This window comes from Dipodomys spectabilis, unplaced genomic scaffold, assembly GCF_019054845.1.
Source record: "Dipodomys spectabilis isolate Male_0828 unplaced genomic scaffold, ASM1905484v1 ptg000095l, whole genome shotgun sequence".
NCBI classification, from domain to species: domain Eukaryota; kingdom Metazoa; phylum Chordata; class Mammalia; order Rodentia; family Heteromyidae; genus Dipodomys; species Dipodomys spectabilis.
The window spans coordinates 40743542-40756237 of record NW_024870772.1 but is presented as its reverse complement, the minus strand read 5'-3'; the positions used below and the strand labels follow the sequence as shown (position 1 = coordinate 40756237).

The following is a 12696-nucleotide window of genomic DNA, read 5'->3' as shown; positions in this document are numbered from 1 at the left end:
GGAATGGAAGACACAGTCATTCTCCACGCATGCCCGTGGATACTTGTGCTCTCTGGTCATTGGGAAATGTTTACCATGGGGAAGCCTATGCTTTAGGTCTTGGATTTCTGTTCTGCAACGTGAGATAATGCACTGGGGCTCTGGGAAGTCACATCATTAAACTGTATTACCCAGCACCTTCTCCTGTCCTTCCCAGAAGCTCGTGACTGTGTCCATAAGGACTAGCTGACGGCTAGTCTCTCATTGAACACCCCTGCAATCCTCACATGCTCACTCTCTGCATTCCTTTCTGAAAGGGAAATCCTCTCAAGGAAAACTGACTTAGAAAACCATCTTTGTCTCATAAGTGGTTGATAACTGATGGGGAAACCATAGCCAGGGTACTAACATCTGTCAGCATTATCATTTTAATATGATTTCCCATATTCAGATAACACATACTCATGAACACTATAACTTCTATGCCTGTATCATTTTTTCCTCTCTCACACTCTTTAGAAAGCAAGAGAAGACAAAGAGGTTTGCAAGCACAACTAAATTCCATAATTTCCCTGATGCAATGTTTTGAATCAGGTAATAAGCCATCCCCTGAGAATTAATCAAACCACCCCTCTCCCTCCAGCTAATAGTTGACTTAGCCTTTCGATGTTTTGAACTAGATCCAACACATGCTATCACTGAAGTTTACCAACCTTGAAAAGAACTTGAAAATATGTGTTCTTGATGATTATCAGTGAAAATGTGCACATGAGGCCTGTCAGGAGGACAAGGATCTCTGGCGAATGGTCTAAACTTCTGTCCCTCTCTCCACCCCTTTATTGAGATGGAGGCCAGATACACAGGCATGGAGTATAGAGCCAACCACCCTAGCCATCAAATTCCCACCCCGCCTCCTGCTTACAGCATCATCTTGCAACACTGGCACTATAAAGACTGTCGCTTGGCTTTTCACATTTTTTTTTTTTTGGTTTTTCAGTTTTCCCCCTGGCAGTTGATGACTCCTGAAAACTGCCCCATTGAATAAGAGTGGTTTTGTTTATTTATTTATTTTTTTTTAAAAAAGGAAAAGAATGATCTCCTTGTTGGCATTCTCACCAGAGCTCTTTAGTTTGGTGGTGCATTTCCTGGGACCGTGAAGCTGATTGTGTAGGAAGCACCCCAGGGGAGTCTGAAGCTGAGATCGATTTCAGCCACCCAGGGTGGAAAGCGGAAGTATTTTCTCTCACCGTGCCTATAATAAAGAGTGATCGGCCCTTTTATTTCTTTTCACAGAAATGTATTTAAAGGCAGGGGCTGCTGACCCGTATGGCTCATCCCAAACAGTGAGGCTGTCTTCACAATAGAGAGATTGTCACAGCCTATTCGGACATGTGACAATGAACATCATTTTACAAGCTGCCAACTCGAATGACTCAGTCATCTCAGTTCTTTGTGTGGTGGAAGATTAGCCTTCCTGGAGCCCAAGGCCCAAACTGCATGCCCTTCTGAAGGCTCCTACCCCATGTGGAGCCCCGCTTCACAGTGTCTCATGATGCATTTTTTGTCTGTCTCTTTGCCCAAATCCTTTATAGACTGTGCTAATATATTTGCCATCATACCCCACCATTGGGGTATGCCTACCGCTAGAAGTGACTTAGTAGATATAAGGGTTTTGGACAGAAGAGTGCAATAGAGGGTTTTGGAAAAAACTGTAGTGGTCTATTTAAGATGAGTTTTTTTAAACTGCTAAACTGTATTAACTCGTGATAACAAGTAACTTCAAGGTTTAGAACATTCCGAACCAAAGGGGTGTGAATGGGGCTTTCAAACCCTGCTGGTTGTAGTCAAGAGGGAGCTGCTCACTGTACCTATATGCAGTGAGGGTGACAGGACAAATTCTTGGTTTCTGTTAATCTATCAGAGGCCCCTGGAACATGACAGACAGGTTCCACAATAGTGAACAGATGCATAAATGCACCATCGCCTCTTTGTCTCCATGGGAGACCATTTCTACGACCCTCTCCTAAATACCCAAGTTCACAGACACAAGTCTCTTTCTGGAATGAACAGTGTTTTGCGGAAAACTTACCTCATCTTCATTTTAAATCATTCCCATCTTATTTATAATGTTGTATACTATTTACCATGTAAATGGTATACAAATAATTTTGCCCTATTACTTCAAGACAGGGTTGCAGGGGGAGGGGGACTCAGTGGTTCAGAACTTCTGCCCACCATAAGATTTAGGGAATAAAGACACACAAAACAATCTGTGCAACTTCAGCCCAGATCTAATACTTTTCAACTCTTTGATTTAAGGATGATTGAATCTGTATGTGTGGAACTCACAGATAGAGAGGGCTGACTGTATTGTATTCAAAGGCAGGCAGAATGAGGAGCTGTTGTTTCTTAGAGAAAAGATGAGAAAGATGCTTTCTTTTTCTTCAGAAGTGTGACAGGAAAAGAGTAAAATGGTTCAAAGAAGAAAGGCATTTTTAGTTAGAGACAAGTATCACCACTTCCATATAGATCATTATTGAGATTTGTAGTGGGATATATTCTGTGTTTTTTTAGGATGGCCTCTGCACACTTTTCTAAGCAAATGCTGAGAGACATGACTCAATTTAACCACTGTGACCTGTTCCTATACAGTCACTCCATCTTGAGTCACCCAAAGGCCACAAGCCTGCAAGTATACTCCATGAACCTGAAGATGCACTTCTGAATGAACTAGACCCAGATCCTGGCACAGTTCCCTGTGTTCACTTTCTTATGGGCAAGAAGGTCCTTGTTTAGTGTAAACGATACACAACAGTTTGCTGTTGTCCTAAGAACTCTAGAGTCTTTGCCTTTTCTAGTCTTGTGGGGAAATGTTTGCATGGGACTTAGCAGGAGAGTCAGATGGCTACCTGCCAAGCTTCTGTGCATGCAATGGAACAAAGCTTGTTAACACTTGGCCTGGGGTGAGCAGAACACTTACTTAGTTTCAGAAACACCAGGGGAATTCACAGGAACACAGCACAAGCTCTTTAGAGGCTGAGTCAGACAGAACCCCAATGCTAAGGAACACACTCAGCAGTCTCTGGACCAGTGATAGCTTGCTTTTATTTTAAACTGTGACTATCTTCCTTTTTGGAACATCCCTGAGAGCTGGCCTTCTGACTAAGGCCTAGAACAAAGTAGGCAGGGTTAGGAATCAGAATAGTGGAGAGCCCCAGGTCCTCTCAAGGCCAAACACAGAGCCATCATTTATTTCTCCATGTCTTTAATGGATGACACATTCATTCAATGCACACAGCTTTCTCTTTCTGTCCTCTCCTACCCATGTTTGTTGACTATGAATAAATGCTGAAATTTTGTAAACCTGAAACCATTATAATAAAAAGTGCTTCTGTGTGTGTGTGTGTGTGTGTGTGTGTGTGTGTGTTTTGAGGCTTGAATTCAGGGCCTGGGTGCTATCCCTGAGCTTCTTTTGCTTAAGGCTAGCCCTTGACCACTTAAGCCATAGCACGACTTCTGGCTTTTTCTGAGTAGTTCACTATAGATAAAGAGTGTCATGGACTTTCCTGCCCAGGCTCGTTTTGAACTGGCATCCTTCAATCTCAACCTCCTGAGTAGCCAGGATTACAGGAGTGAGTCACCAGCACCCGGCTAAAGTGCCCTTTAAAAAATCAGAAACTGGGGACTGGGAAGGTGGCTCAGTGGTAGAGTGCTTGCTTTGCATGCATGAGGCTCTTGGTTCGATTCCTCAGCACCACATAAGCAGAAAAAGCCAGAAGTGGCACTGTGGCTCACTGTGGCTCAAGTGGTAGAGCGCTAGCCTTGAGCTGAAGAGCTGAGGTACAGCGCCCAGGTCCAGAGTTCAGGCCCCACGACCGACAAAAATAAATAAATAAATAAATAAAAAATAAAAATCAGAAGCTGCTTTAAACTGAGGTGTAAGAGTATGCATTTGCAACAATTTAGTTTTAATTTATTTTGAAAAGGGGCAGCAGTTAAAACCATAAGCCGTAAATGTAAATAATACTTTTTGTTGGCAATTTCAATAATGGACTGAATTAATTCTTTCCTTTTCTTTTTCCTTTCTTTTCCCCTTTGCTTTCCTTTTTTCTTTTCTCTTTTTTTTGTGCTAGTACTGGAGCTTGAATTCAAGGCATGGGCACTGTCTCTCCACTTTCTTGTCAAAAGCTGGCACTCTACCACTTGAGTCACAGCTTCACTTCCAGTTTTTTGTTTGTTTGTGTTTTATGTAGTTCATTAGAGATTAAGAATTTCAAGGTACAATGCACGAATTCTTTATGCTGGCAGAAACCCATTTTTCCCGGTTCTTCTTTTCTAATGTTGTTCTAACTCTAGCACACTCAATGCAGAATATAAGTTTGTTTTGTCCAGTCTTCTCTTTAATTGCATCTGGCCATGCTTTGAACCATCTGGCTAGCATTCCTTTGTTTTGAGTTTATATTAACATCAATTATTATGTTTAAGACAAAAAAAGGGTGGCGAGTAGGCTTTTCAGCTTTGCAAAAATGAATACAAAAATTCACCCACGCACCCTTCTGGGATGTCTTTTTCCAGCACTAGAAGTGTTTTCTTCACTAAGTGCTCTTGTAGCTGTGAAAGCTTTTCCACTGTCAGTAAGCCTTTGAGTGGCACAGCATTGACTTACATTTAGTACTAAGCTCACTGTGATTCCCCACCCCCCCTTTTCTAAAACAGGTTCCTGGCTTCTTTCTGGCATGGTAATTTTTCCAGAGCGGTTGAAGGAGACAGCTCCATTAGTCAAACCCCTGAGGGTTTCCACACCAAGGCAGAGAAAGAATTTAGCTGGAAGGTTCCTTAATTCATTTCCAAAGCCTGACAACAAAGATTAGTAATACTCCCAGTATTGCTTTTATACTTTTCCTAAAGAACCAACATGGCAGTATTAAATGGTAGACTTAGTACTGAGGATACAAAGATATATAGGGACATCTGCACATTGTTAGTGTTGCTGGTGTAAAGTATGTACTTCTTTCTCAAATAATGAAAAATTTTAGATATTCCTTAATGCTGCAATCCTGATTTTATCAAGATATGTCTCTACTTCTAGAGTCTCTATTGTGCTCTCCTACAGTTAAGAGCTGGCAAAGAGCCAGCCTCAACCTTGTAATTCTAGCTATTTAGGAAGCTGAGATCTGAAGGATCACTGTTTGTAGCCAGCCTAGACAAAACAGTCCCCATGAGACTCCATCTCCAATTAATCAGCAAAAAGTTGAGCTTTAGGACTGGCTCAGGTGGTAAAGTGCTAGCTGTGAGCAAGCCAAATAACTGCAAGACTCTGAGTTCAAATCTTAGATTTAACACACATACACACAGAATAAATAAATAAGTTAATAAAGCAAACAGCTCTGTCCATTATTAGTCCAAAAAATGTTTCAGCAGAAGCCAGGCACCAGGTGGCTTACACCTGTAATCCTAGCTGCTCAGGGGGCTGAGATCTGACGATTGAGGTTCAAAGCCAGCCTGGGCAGTCAAGTTTGTAAGATTCTTATCTCCAATGAACTGCCAGAAAACCAGAAATGGCATTGTGGCTCAAGTGGTAGTGTGCTAGCCTTGAACTGAAGAGCTGAGGGATAGGGCCTAGGCCCAGAGTTCAAGCCACATGACCAATCAAAAAAAAAAAAAAGCCTCAGCAGAATAATGGGAGTGGAGAGGGAGGCTTGTTACTAAAGAAACAAGAGACAGTGACAACCATGGTTCTTTTTAAAAGGGCTAAGAATGAAGAAGGTTGGTTTATTGATTCTTCACCTGTTATCTTCATTACTCCAGAAACAGGCATGGTAATGAGAGTGCAAAGCATGAGAAAAAGCACAAAGGATACCTCATCTAGACTGTGGGGCCAGCTTGCATACCCACACTCCAATCACATGATTTTTAGTGGATGATGAACTGGCCATCTCACAAGTGATATCACTCTGACCAATGTCTCATATTCAAATTGTTTTGTTTTAGTCTCATTGTCAATTTTCTCTCTTCAGATATGTCAGAAGATTATAACCCCCTTGATGAAATTTAGAACTCAAGAGAGCCTAGTGGAAAAGCCCATCAAATCTGAGCTAAGTAAACCTAGACTCTAAAACCATATGTAACACTTTGCAGCTTTGTAATCTTAAGCAGTTTTTTTTATCTTCCTCTCTACCTCTTTCTTTCTTATGTCAATATTGGGGCTTGAACTCAGGACCTAGACACTCTACCTAGCTTTTTATATTCAAGGCTGGCACCTTTCAGTCACAGTTCCACTTCCAACTTTTTTGTTTTTTTGATTAACTGGAAATAAGAAACTCATGGAACCACACTAAAGCTACCAGCACGACTATGTTTATTGCAGCCTTATTTACCATAGCTAAAATATGGAACCAACCCAGATGCCCCTCAATAGATGAATAGATCAAGAAAATGTGGTATATATACACAATGGAATTCTATACCTCCATCAGAAAGAATGACATTGTCCCATTTGTTAGGAAATGGAAAACTTGGAAAAAATTATATTAAGTGAAGTAAGCCAGGCCCAAAGAAACATAGGTCCCATGGTTTCCCTTATTTGTAATATCTAGTATATGTATGAGTCAAGCGGAAAAGGTCAGTTAAGTTGATGTTAGGGAAATGAACCCTAAGATATGTGTACAAATGTTTTTTTTCTTTCATGCGATTGTTTCTAACACATTTATAAGATTATTTCTTTTTGCTTTGTACGTCCCTCCCCCTCGGTATAACCCCTGCTTTCACTCTATTTGATGTTGGTATAATTTGTGGAGGGAAAGGGAAAAAACAAATGGTTTAAATAGGGATACAGGTGGACCCATTGCAACAATGAGATGTACAAGTCATTATGTTGAAAACAAACTTTACAACTTTGGTGGGGGGGGGGAGGAAGGTTGGTGGGGGGTGGGGGATGGGATGGGAAGGGGAAACAAAGGAAGAGGCTACAATGCTTGATAAGAAATGTACTCATGGGGCTAGGAAGGTGGCTCAGTGGTAGAGCACTTGCCTTGCAGGTATGAGGCCCTGGGTTCGATTCCTCAGCACCACATAAGCAAAAAGAAAAAGCTGGAAGTGGCACTGTGGCTCAAGTGGTAGAGCAGCGCTAGCCTTGAGCTGAAGAGCTGAGGGACAGTGCCCAGGCCCAGAGTTCAGGCCCCACGACCGGACCCAAAAAAAAAAAAAAAAGAAATGTACTCATTATCTTGCCCATGTAATTGTAACCCCTCTGTACAGTATTTTCACAATAAAAAAAAAAAGAAAGAAAGAAACTCATGGACTTTCCTGCCTTCACTAACTTTGAATCACATCCTCAGATTTCAGCCTCCCGAGGAGTTTAGGATTATAGTGTGAGTCACCTTTGGTGGCCTGGCTTAAGTAGTTTTGTAAACTTCTGTAACTTGTAGTTATCCATTTATCCAGTGGAAAAGGTACTTATACTTTGTAGAATTTGAGAATGCTCTGGGTCACTTAGAGAAAATCCTCAGTACTCACAGAAGTCAGAGCTGTTACGGTTGTATTTCTACCATTAGAAATCATGTCAGCTTTCCATCACTGTGAGAAAAAACTTGAGATCCTGGCTCACAATTTTGGAGGTTTCAGTTCATAGTCAGTTGGCCTGGCTGCTCTGGCTCTGTTGTAAGGCAGCACCTTATGGTGAGAACAGGTGATGGAGGAAGATGTTTACCTCATGGCAGCCAGGAAACAAACAAGGAGAGGAAGGGGATGGGCTCTTGAAATTCCCCCCAGTGATTTAACATCCTCTGACTAGACTCCACCCACTATGGCATCATGTGTTTCCTGATAGCCACAAAGTCTGGTCACAAGAGCTTCTGGGGAACATTTCAGACCCAAATGATAGTACATATGAAAGAAAATTGACTTTCTTTCCATTAATGTGGGTATCCTTGCTTCTCTCAAATCAGAATAAAAGAAAGATGACTGCTCTAGTGATTGTCGTCATCATATTAACGGTCCTACAGTAAGTGCTACAATAAAAGAAAGACAATAGTGAGAATTTCCTTATACAGAACCAAACAGGAGAGTGAATAAAAAGATATGAATGTCATGAGTACAGGTTCTAGGTTCTATACCATCATTTTTTTTCCTTCTGTGTAGTTTTCCCCAAAGTACTAAGAAATCATCATTCAGTCAGTGTGATAGTCTCTGAAGTATTTTAGCCCAAAGGCTTGTATGGAGCAGTAGAAGTAGATGAGGTAGACAGGTCACTCCAAAGTTATAGCTTGCTGAACACCAAGCTGAGACACCTCACAGTGAGGAAGATGAAGCTTCGTGGAGAGCCTGAACCATCAGCTGTGTTACCTCGCCAGAGGAATCATTCCTTTAGCAGGTCAACATTAATCTCACCGCTGAGCTTCTTAAAAACAGAACCCTTGAAGAACTATACATTGAGTTTGTTTTACTAATGGTATTTTAAGTAAGTAGAAAGAAAAGGTTTAGCTGGGCGCTGGTGACTCATGCCTATAATCCTAGCTACTCAAGAAGCTGAGATCTGAGGATTGTGGTTTAAAGCCAACCCAGGCAGGAAAGTTCCTGAGATTCTTATCTCCAAAAAACCACCAGAAAACCGGAAGTGGTGCTGTGGCTTAAGTGGTAGAGTGCTCGGCTTGAGTTGAAGAACTCAGGGACTGTGCCCAGGCCCAGAGTTCAAGCCCTATGACTGACAAAGAAAAAAAAAAAAAAGAAAAGGTTCAGATATCTGAATGGAAACATGGTTGGGAGAGAAATGGTTGTACCTAAGAGACACCCAACTGGGCTTACCTGAGGTCTCTTTATTGCTCCACTGGATATGGTGTACTTTCCTTGATCTTCCTTAATTCCTTGGAGCATCCTGTTCTTACCCATCAGCTTGTCTTTAGTTTGTTCTTATGGACTTATTCTGTCTGTGCCTCATCTACTGGTCCTCCTCTCCCTCCTATCCTTCAACTTGATTGGCCTTTGGTAGCTAATTGGAGAGAGTCTCATGAACTTTCCTTCCTAAACTGGCTTCAAATCTCAGTCCTCAGATCTCAGCCTCCTTAGTAGCTAGGATTATAGGTGTGAGCTACTGGCACCTGGCTGACATATTTCTTTGAAAAACAGAAGTTACAAACTATAAGCTTTAAAAAGAAAGCCACATGAAAAAGGGATAAATTAGTTTTGTTAAAATTTCATCATGATGAAATTGAAATTAATTTTGTTAAAATTTCATCATGATGAAATTTAAAAAGTTGTAATCACCTGATGTAAATAGCATTGTGAAAGAAACTACTGAGAAACAGGACACATAGGTTTGACTTTTGCCCTTTGGAAAGCTTATGCCTTAAAACAGGAATCATGGCATAAAATTCAGCATAAAATAGATGTGCTGGGTATGATGCTTTTTGTTTCCAGATTTTCCTGTCTAGAAAGTTTTCAGCCATGCTGTTCTTGGCTAGTGAAGGATTTTGAGGTCAGTAGATACTCACCATCATCTTTGTCAGGGAGGATGGTAACCCGAGCTCCTGGGAACTCTGAGCCCATTTTCCCACCCATGGGCATGCTCAGCCGGACCTGGAAGCTCTCCTCCTCTTCGTACAAGGAGTCATCAATAACAATGATGCGACATGCTTTTTCCCGTTCCTCTCTGTCAAAGCGAATGACACTGGTGTGGTCCTCAGGCCTGGATATGTAATCAGAGTAGGACAACACGGAAGTAGGCACAGTTCCAGTTGCTGTTCCTGGAGGTGGAAAGAATTCAAGAGGTTTTCATGTGTCACTGTCGTATTCCCAGGGTATTTCTTGAAACCATTCATTTTTGCTGTGTTGTATTTCAGTGGTCGCCACTGCATCTGAACACCCAGAACTATACAAGCAATCACTTTCTGTTCCTGCTCCATGGTCATGAGATTCAACCTCACAATGACCTCAAGCTAAAAGCAAGGGTCCAATTTCCACCGGTTTCTTGTCTTTCTCATCAATGGCAATTTCCGCTGTTCTCCTGTCTCTCCCATCAGTGGACTGTTTGGATCAACACGGTATTGTGAAATAATAGCTCCTACTGTTCAAATACTTAGACTGCAGGCCAAGAGCCAAGGGCCTTACGTGCTTGACTCATTAATCCTCTCCACTGCTTTATTAGGTTTTACAGACTTGGTGCGCACACATTAAGCCACTTGCTCTGGGAACCCAAAAGTGAATCCTGAGGTCTGTTTTTAATTGTTGTTCTAGACTGGTGTTCAATTCACATACATATTAATGAAGATGTTAATGAAAGTTTCCTCATATATTAACAGCCTCTGTAACATTTTCTTTTCTATTCTTGGCAAATCTAGGAAGATATGTAGTGTATTAATGACAAGTATAGATAAATCTTAATTTTGGGTTGTATAAATTCAAGTGTCAGAGGATATTTACCCATTAGCAAAATAAATAATTGGAATTGTTTGTTATGTGTTTAGACAAGTTTTAAATTTTAAATGTGTGTGTGAAACATTACATTTGCTAACATAAATGTTTCATGGAATTTTTGAAACCTTTCAGGACTACATAGCTTAAAATCACTGACTGCTAACTTTGATCAAAATACAACAGCAGTTAGGATTATTTATCCTGCTATATTTCAACTCAACTTTAATCATTTTAAAATCATATGCACAAAGGAAACATTATTGATTATTGTTGCAAAATTTACACATATATGGTCATATAATGATGTACCAAAGTAATACACCTTTTCTTATATTATCTGAAAAGGTTATGTTTGGTAAAACTTTTGGAGAAAATTTAGATCTATTAGCACATTATATATATATATATATATACATATATATATATATATGTATATAATATGATGTATGTAATATGTATAACCCCAGTACTGGTAAATATATATGCCAGCATATATAAAAATACAGCATATTTTTATAAAAATATTTATATTTTATATTTAAAATATATATTTATAATATTTACAATACTATCTATAAATACTTATATGTACAATAAATAAATACACACACACACACACACATATATATATACACATACATATATATATATGTATATATACATATATACATATATATATATATATATATATGCCATACCAGTACTGGGTTAGAACTCATTGCTCAATTACTTGAGCCACATCTGGTCCTTTTTGTTTTAAATTATTTTCCAGATGGATTCCTGATTTCTCCCCTAGAACTGGCCTTAGACTATGATCCTACTATCTATGTCCTCTGTGTAGCTGGTATGACAGGTACCCTCATACCACATTCAACTTGTTGAAATGGGGACAGGGGTCTCATCAATGTTTTACCAAAGCTGGCCTCAAACTGCTAAATTGATGTCTTTTCGTATCTATGAAAAAAATCTGTTAATAATGCTAAACTACCATGGAGAAAAGTCATGGGTGCAAAAGGTTAAGGAGGTGTGTATACATCTGCAGTTCTTTCACGAATGGCTCTACCTTGCTCTGTGTAGCAGATCACCATCAGCTCCTGGCTGACATCCCCAGTCCTCTGGAGGGGAATAAGCAATTCACCCACATCTTCTTCAATGCTGTATTCAGACTGAGGGATGAATACAGTTGACTCTAAGGAGAAAGCACAACCACTGCCATTATAGTATCTGTCCAAACTTCTTATTCCTGAAAAGAAATCCTATGCAAGTGAGAAGTGAGATTCTCTAGTGGCTGAGGTTTCCCTCCCCTTTCCCCCCTCTTTCTTTCTTTCCTTCCTTCCTTCCTTCCTTCTTTCTTTCTTTCCTTCTTTCCTTTTTCTTCTTTTTGGATAACACAGTTCAAGGGGAAGGAAGGGAAAGAGGTAAACGGAAGCAGATGTGAAGGTGTCCATACTCTGTATCAATAAACTAAAAAAGAAAAAAACCCATCATGAAACCCAAGGTGGCTTTTTCCACCAGTTACTGCATTTCTCCCAATTAGTAAGTGCTGTGGATGCAGTTCTTTTAAATCCAGCTTGTTCTCTTGGCATACACTAGCACCTCCCCCTGGAATGGGACACACTGAGAGGTGCAAAGACCTGAGAAGTCCTCTTGACCCATTGCTTACTTTACACTGGGGACCTCAGGCTCTCAGAGTCAAGCTTAGTTGCCAAGAGGGCTCACTGTTGAGTCAGGATTAGAATTCAAGTCTTGTAGTAGTATCTGCTGTTATTTTTTTTCACCTAAAGAGTGTTCCTTCTTTTTTCTGTGAAGTCTCTGTCTCCTTTGCCAACTTATTAATTGGGCCACTGATTCTTTGGGAGGTTTAGTTTTTTGAGCTCTTTGTATATTCTTGATATTAAGTAGATATAAAGCTGAAAAAGATATTCTATTCTCTCCGTTTAACTTAGTAACTATGTCCTTCACTTTTCAGCTTAATACAATCCCATGTGTCCTTCTCTCTCCCTGGAATATACTGGAATTCTACTCATGAAGTTCCTATGTCAGTCAATAAGTTCTGGTGTTGCTCCTACTGCCACCTGTAGTAGTTTCAAAGTTTCAGGTCTTAAACTGAGATAATAGATACATTCGGAATTGATATGAGTACAAGGTGACAGGTAGTGGGGAAGTTAATTGGAGAGAGGAAGGGTAGGAGAAACAGTCATAATATAGGATATGTGAGGTTGGGAAAGATGGAGGAGAATGAGGGAAGGGGTGACATTGATGGAGAGTCATTGCACACATAAATGACATTGAATTGACACCCTTTAT

General features: G+C 40.3%; 1 protein-coding gene across 1 annotated transcript in view; it reads right to left on the bottom strand.

The window, feature by feature from the left end:
- Frem2 (FRAS1 related extracellular matrix 2) overlaps positions 1-12696 on the bottom strand; it is a 156736-nt gene that overhangs the window by 48430 nt on the left and 95610 nt on the right. The window contains exons 5-6 of the mRNA XM_042685857.1: positions 11453-11578; positions 9468-9719 (exon numbers count right to left, since the gene is read on the bottom strand). Coding sequence (XP_042541791.1) covers positions 9468-9719; positions 11453-11578 — 378 coding nt within the window. The remainder of the gene's footprint in view (positions 1-9467; positions 9720-11452; positions 11579-12696) is intronic.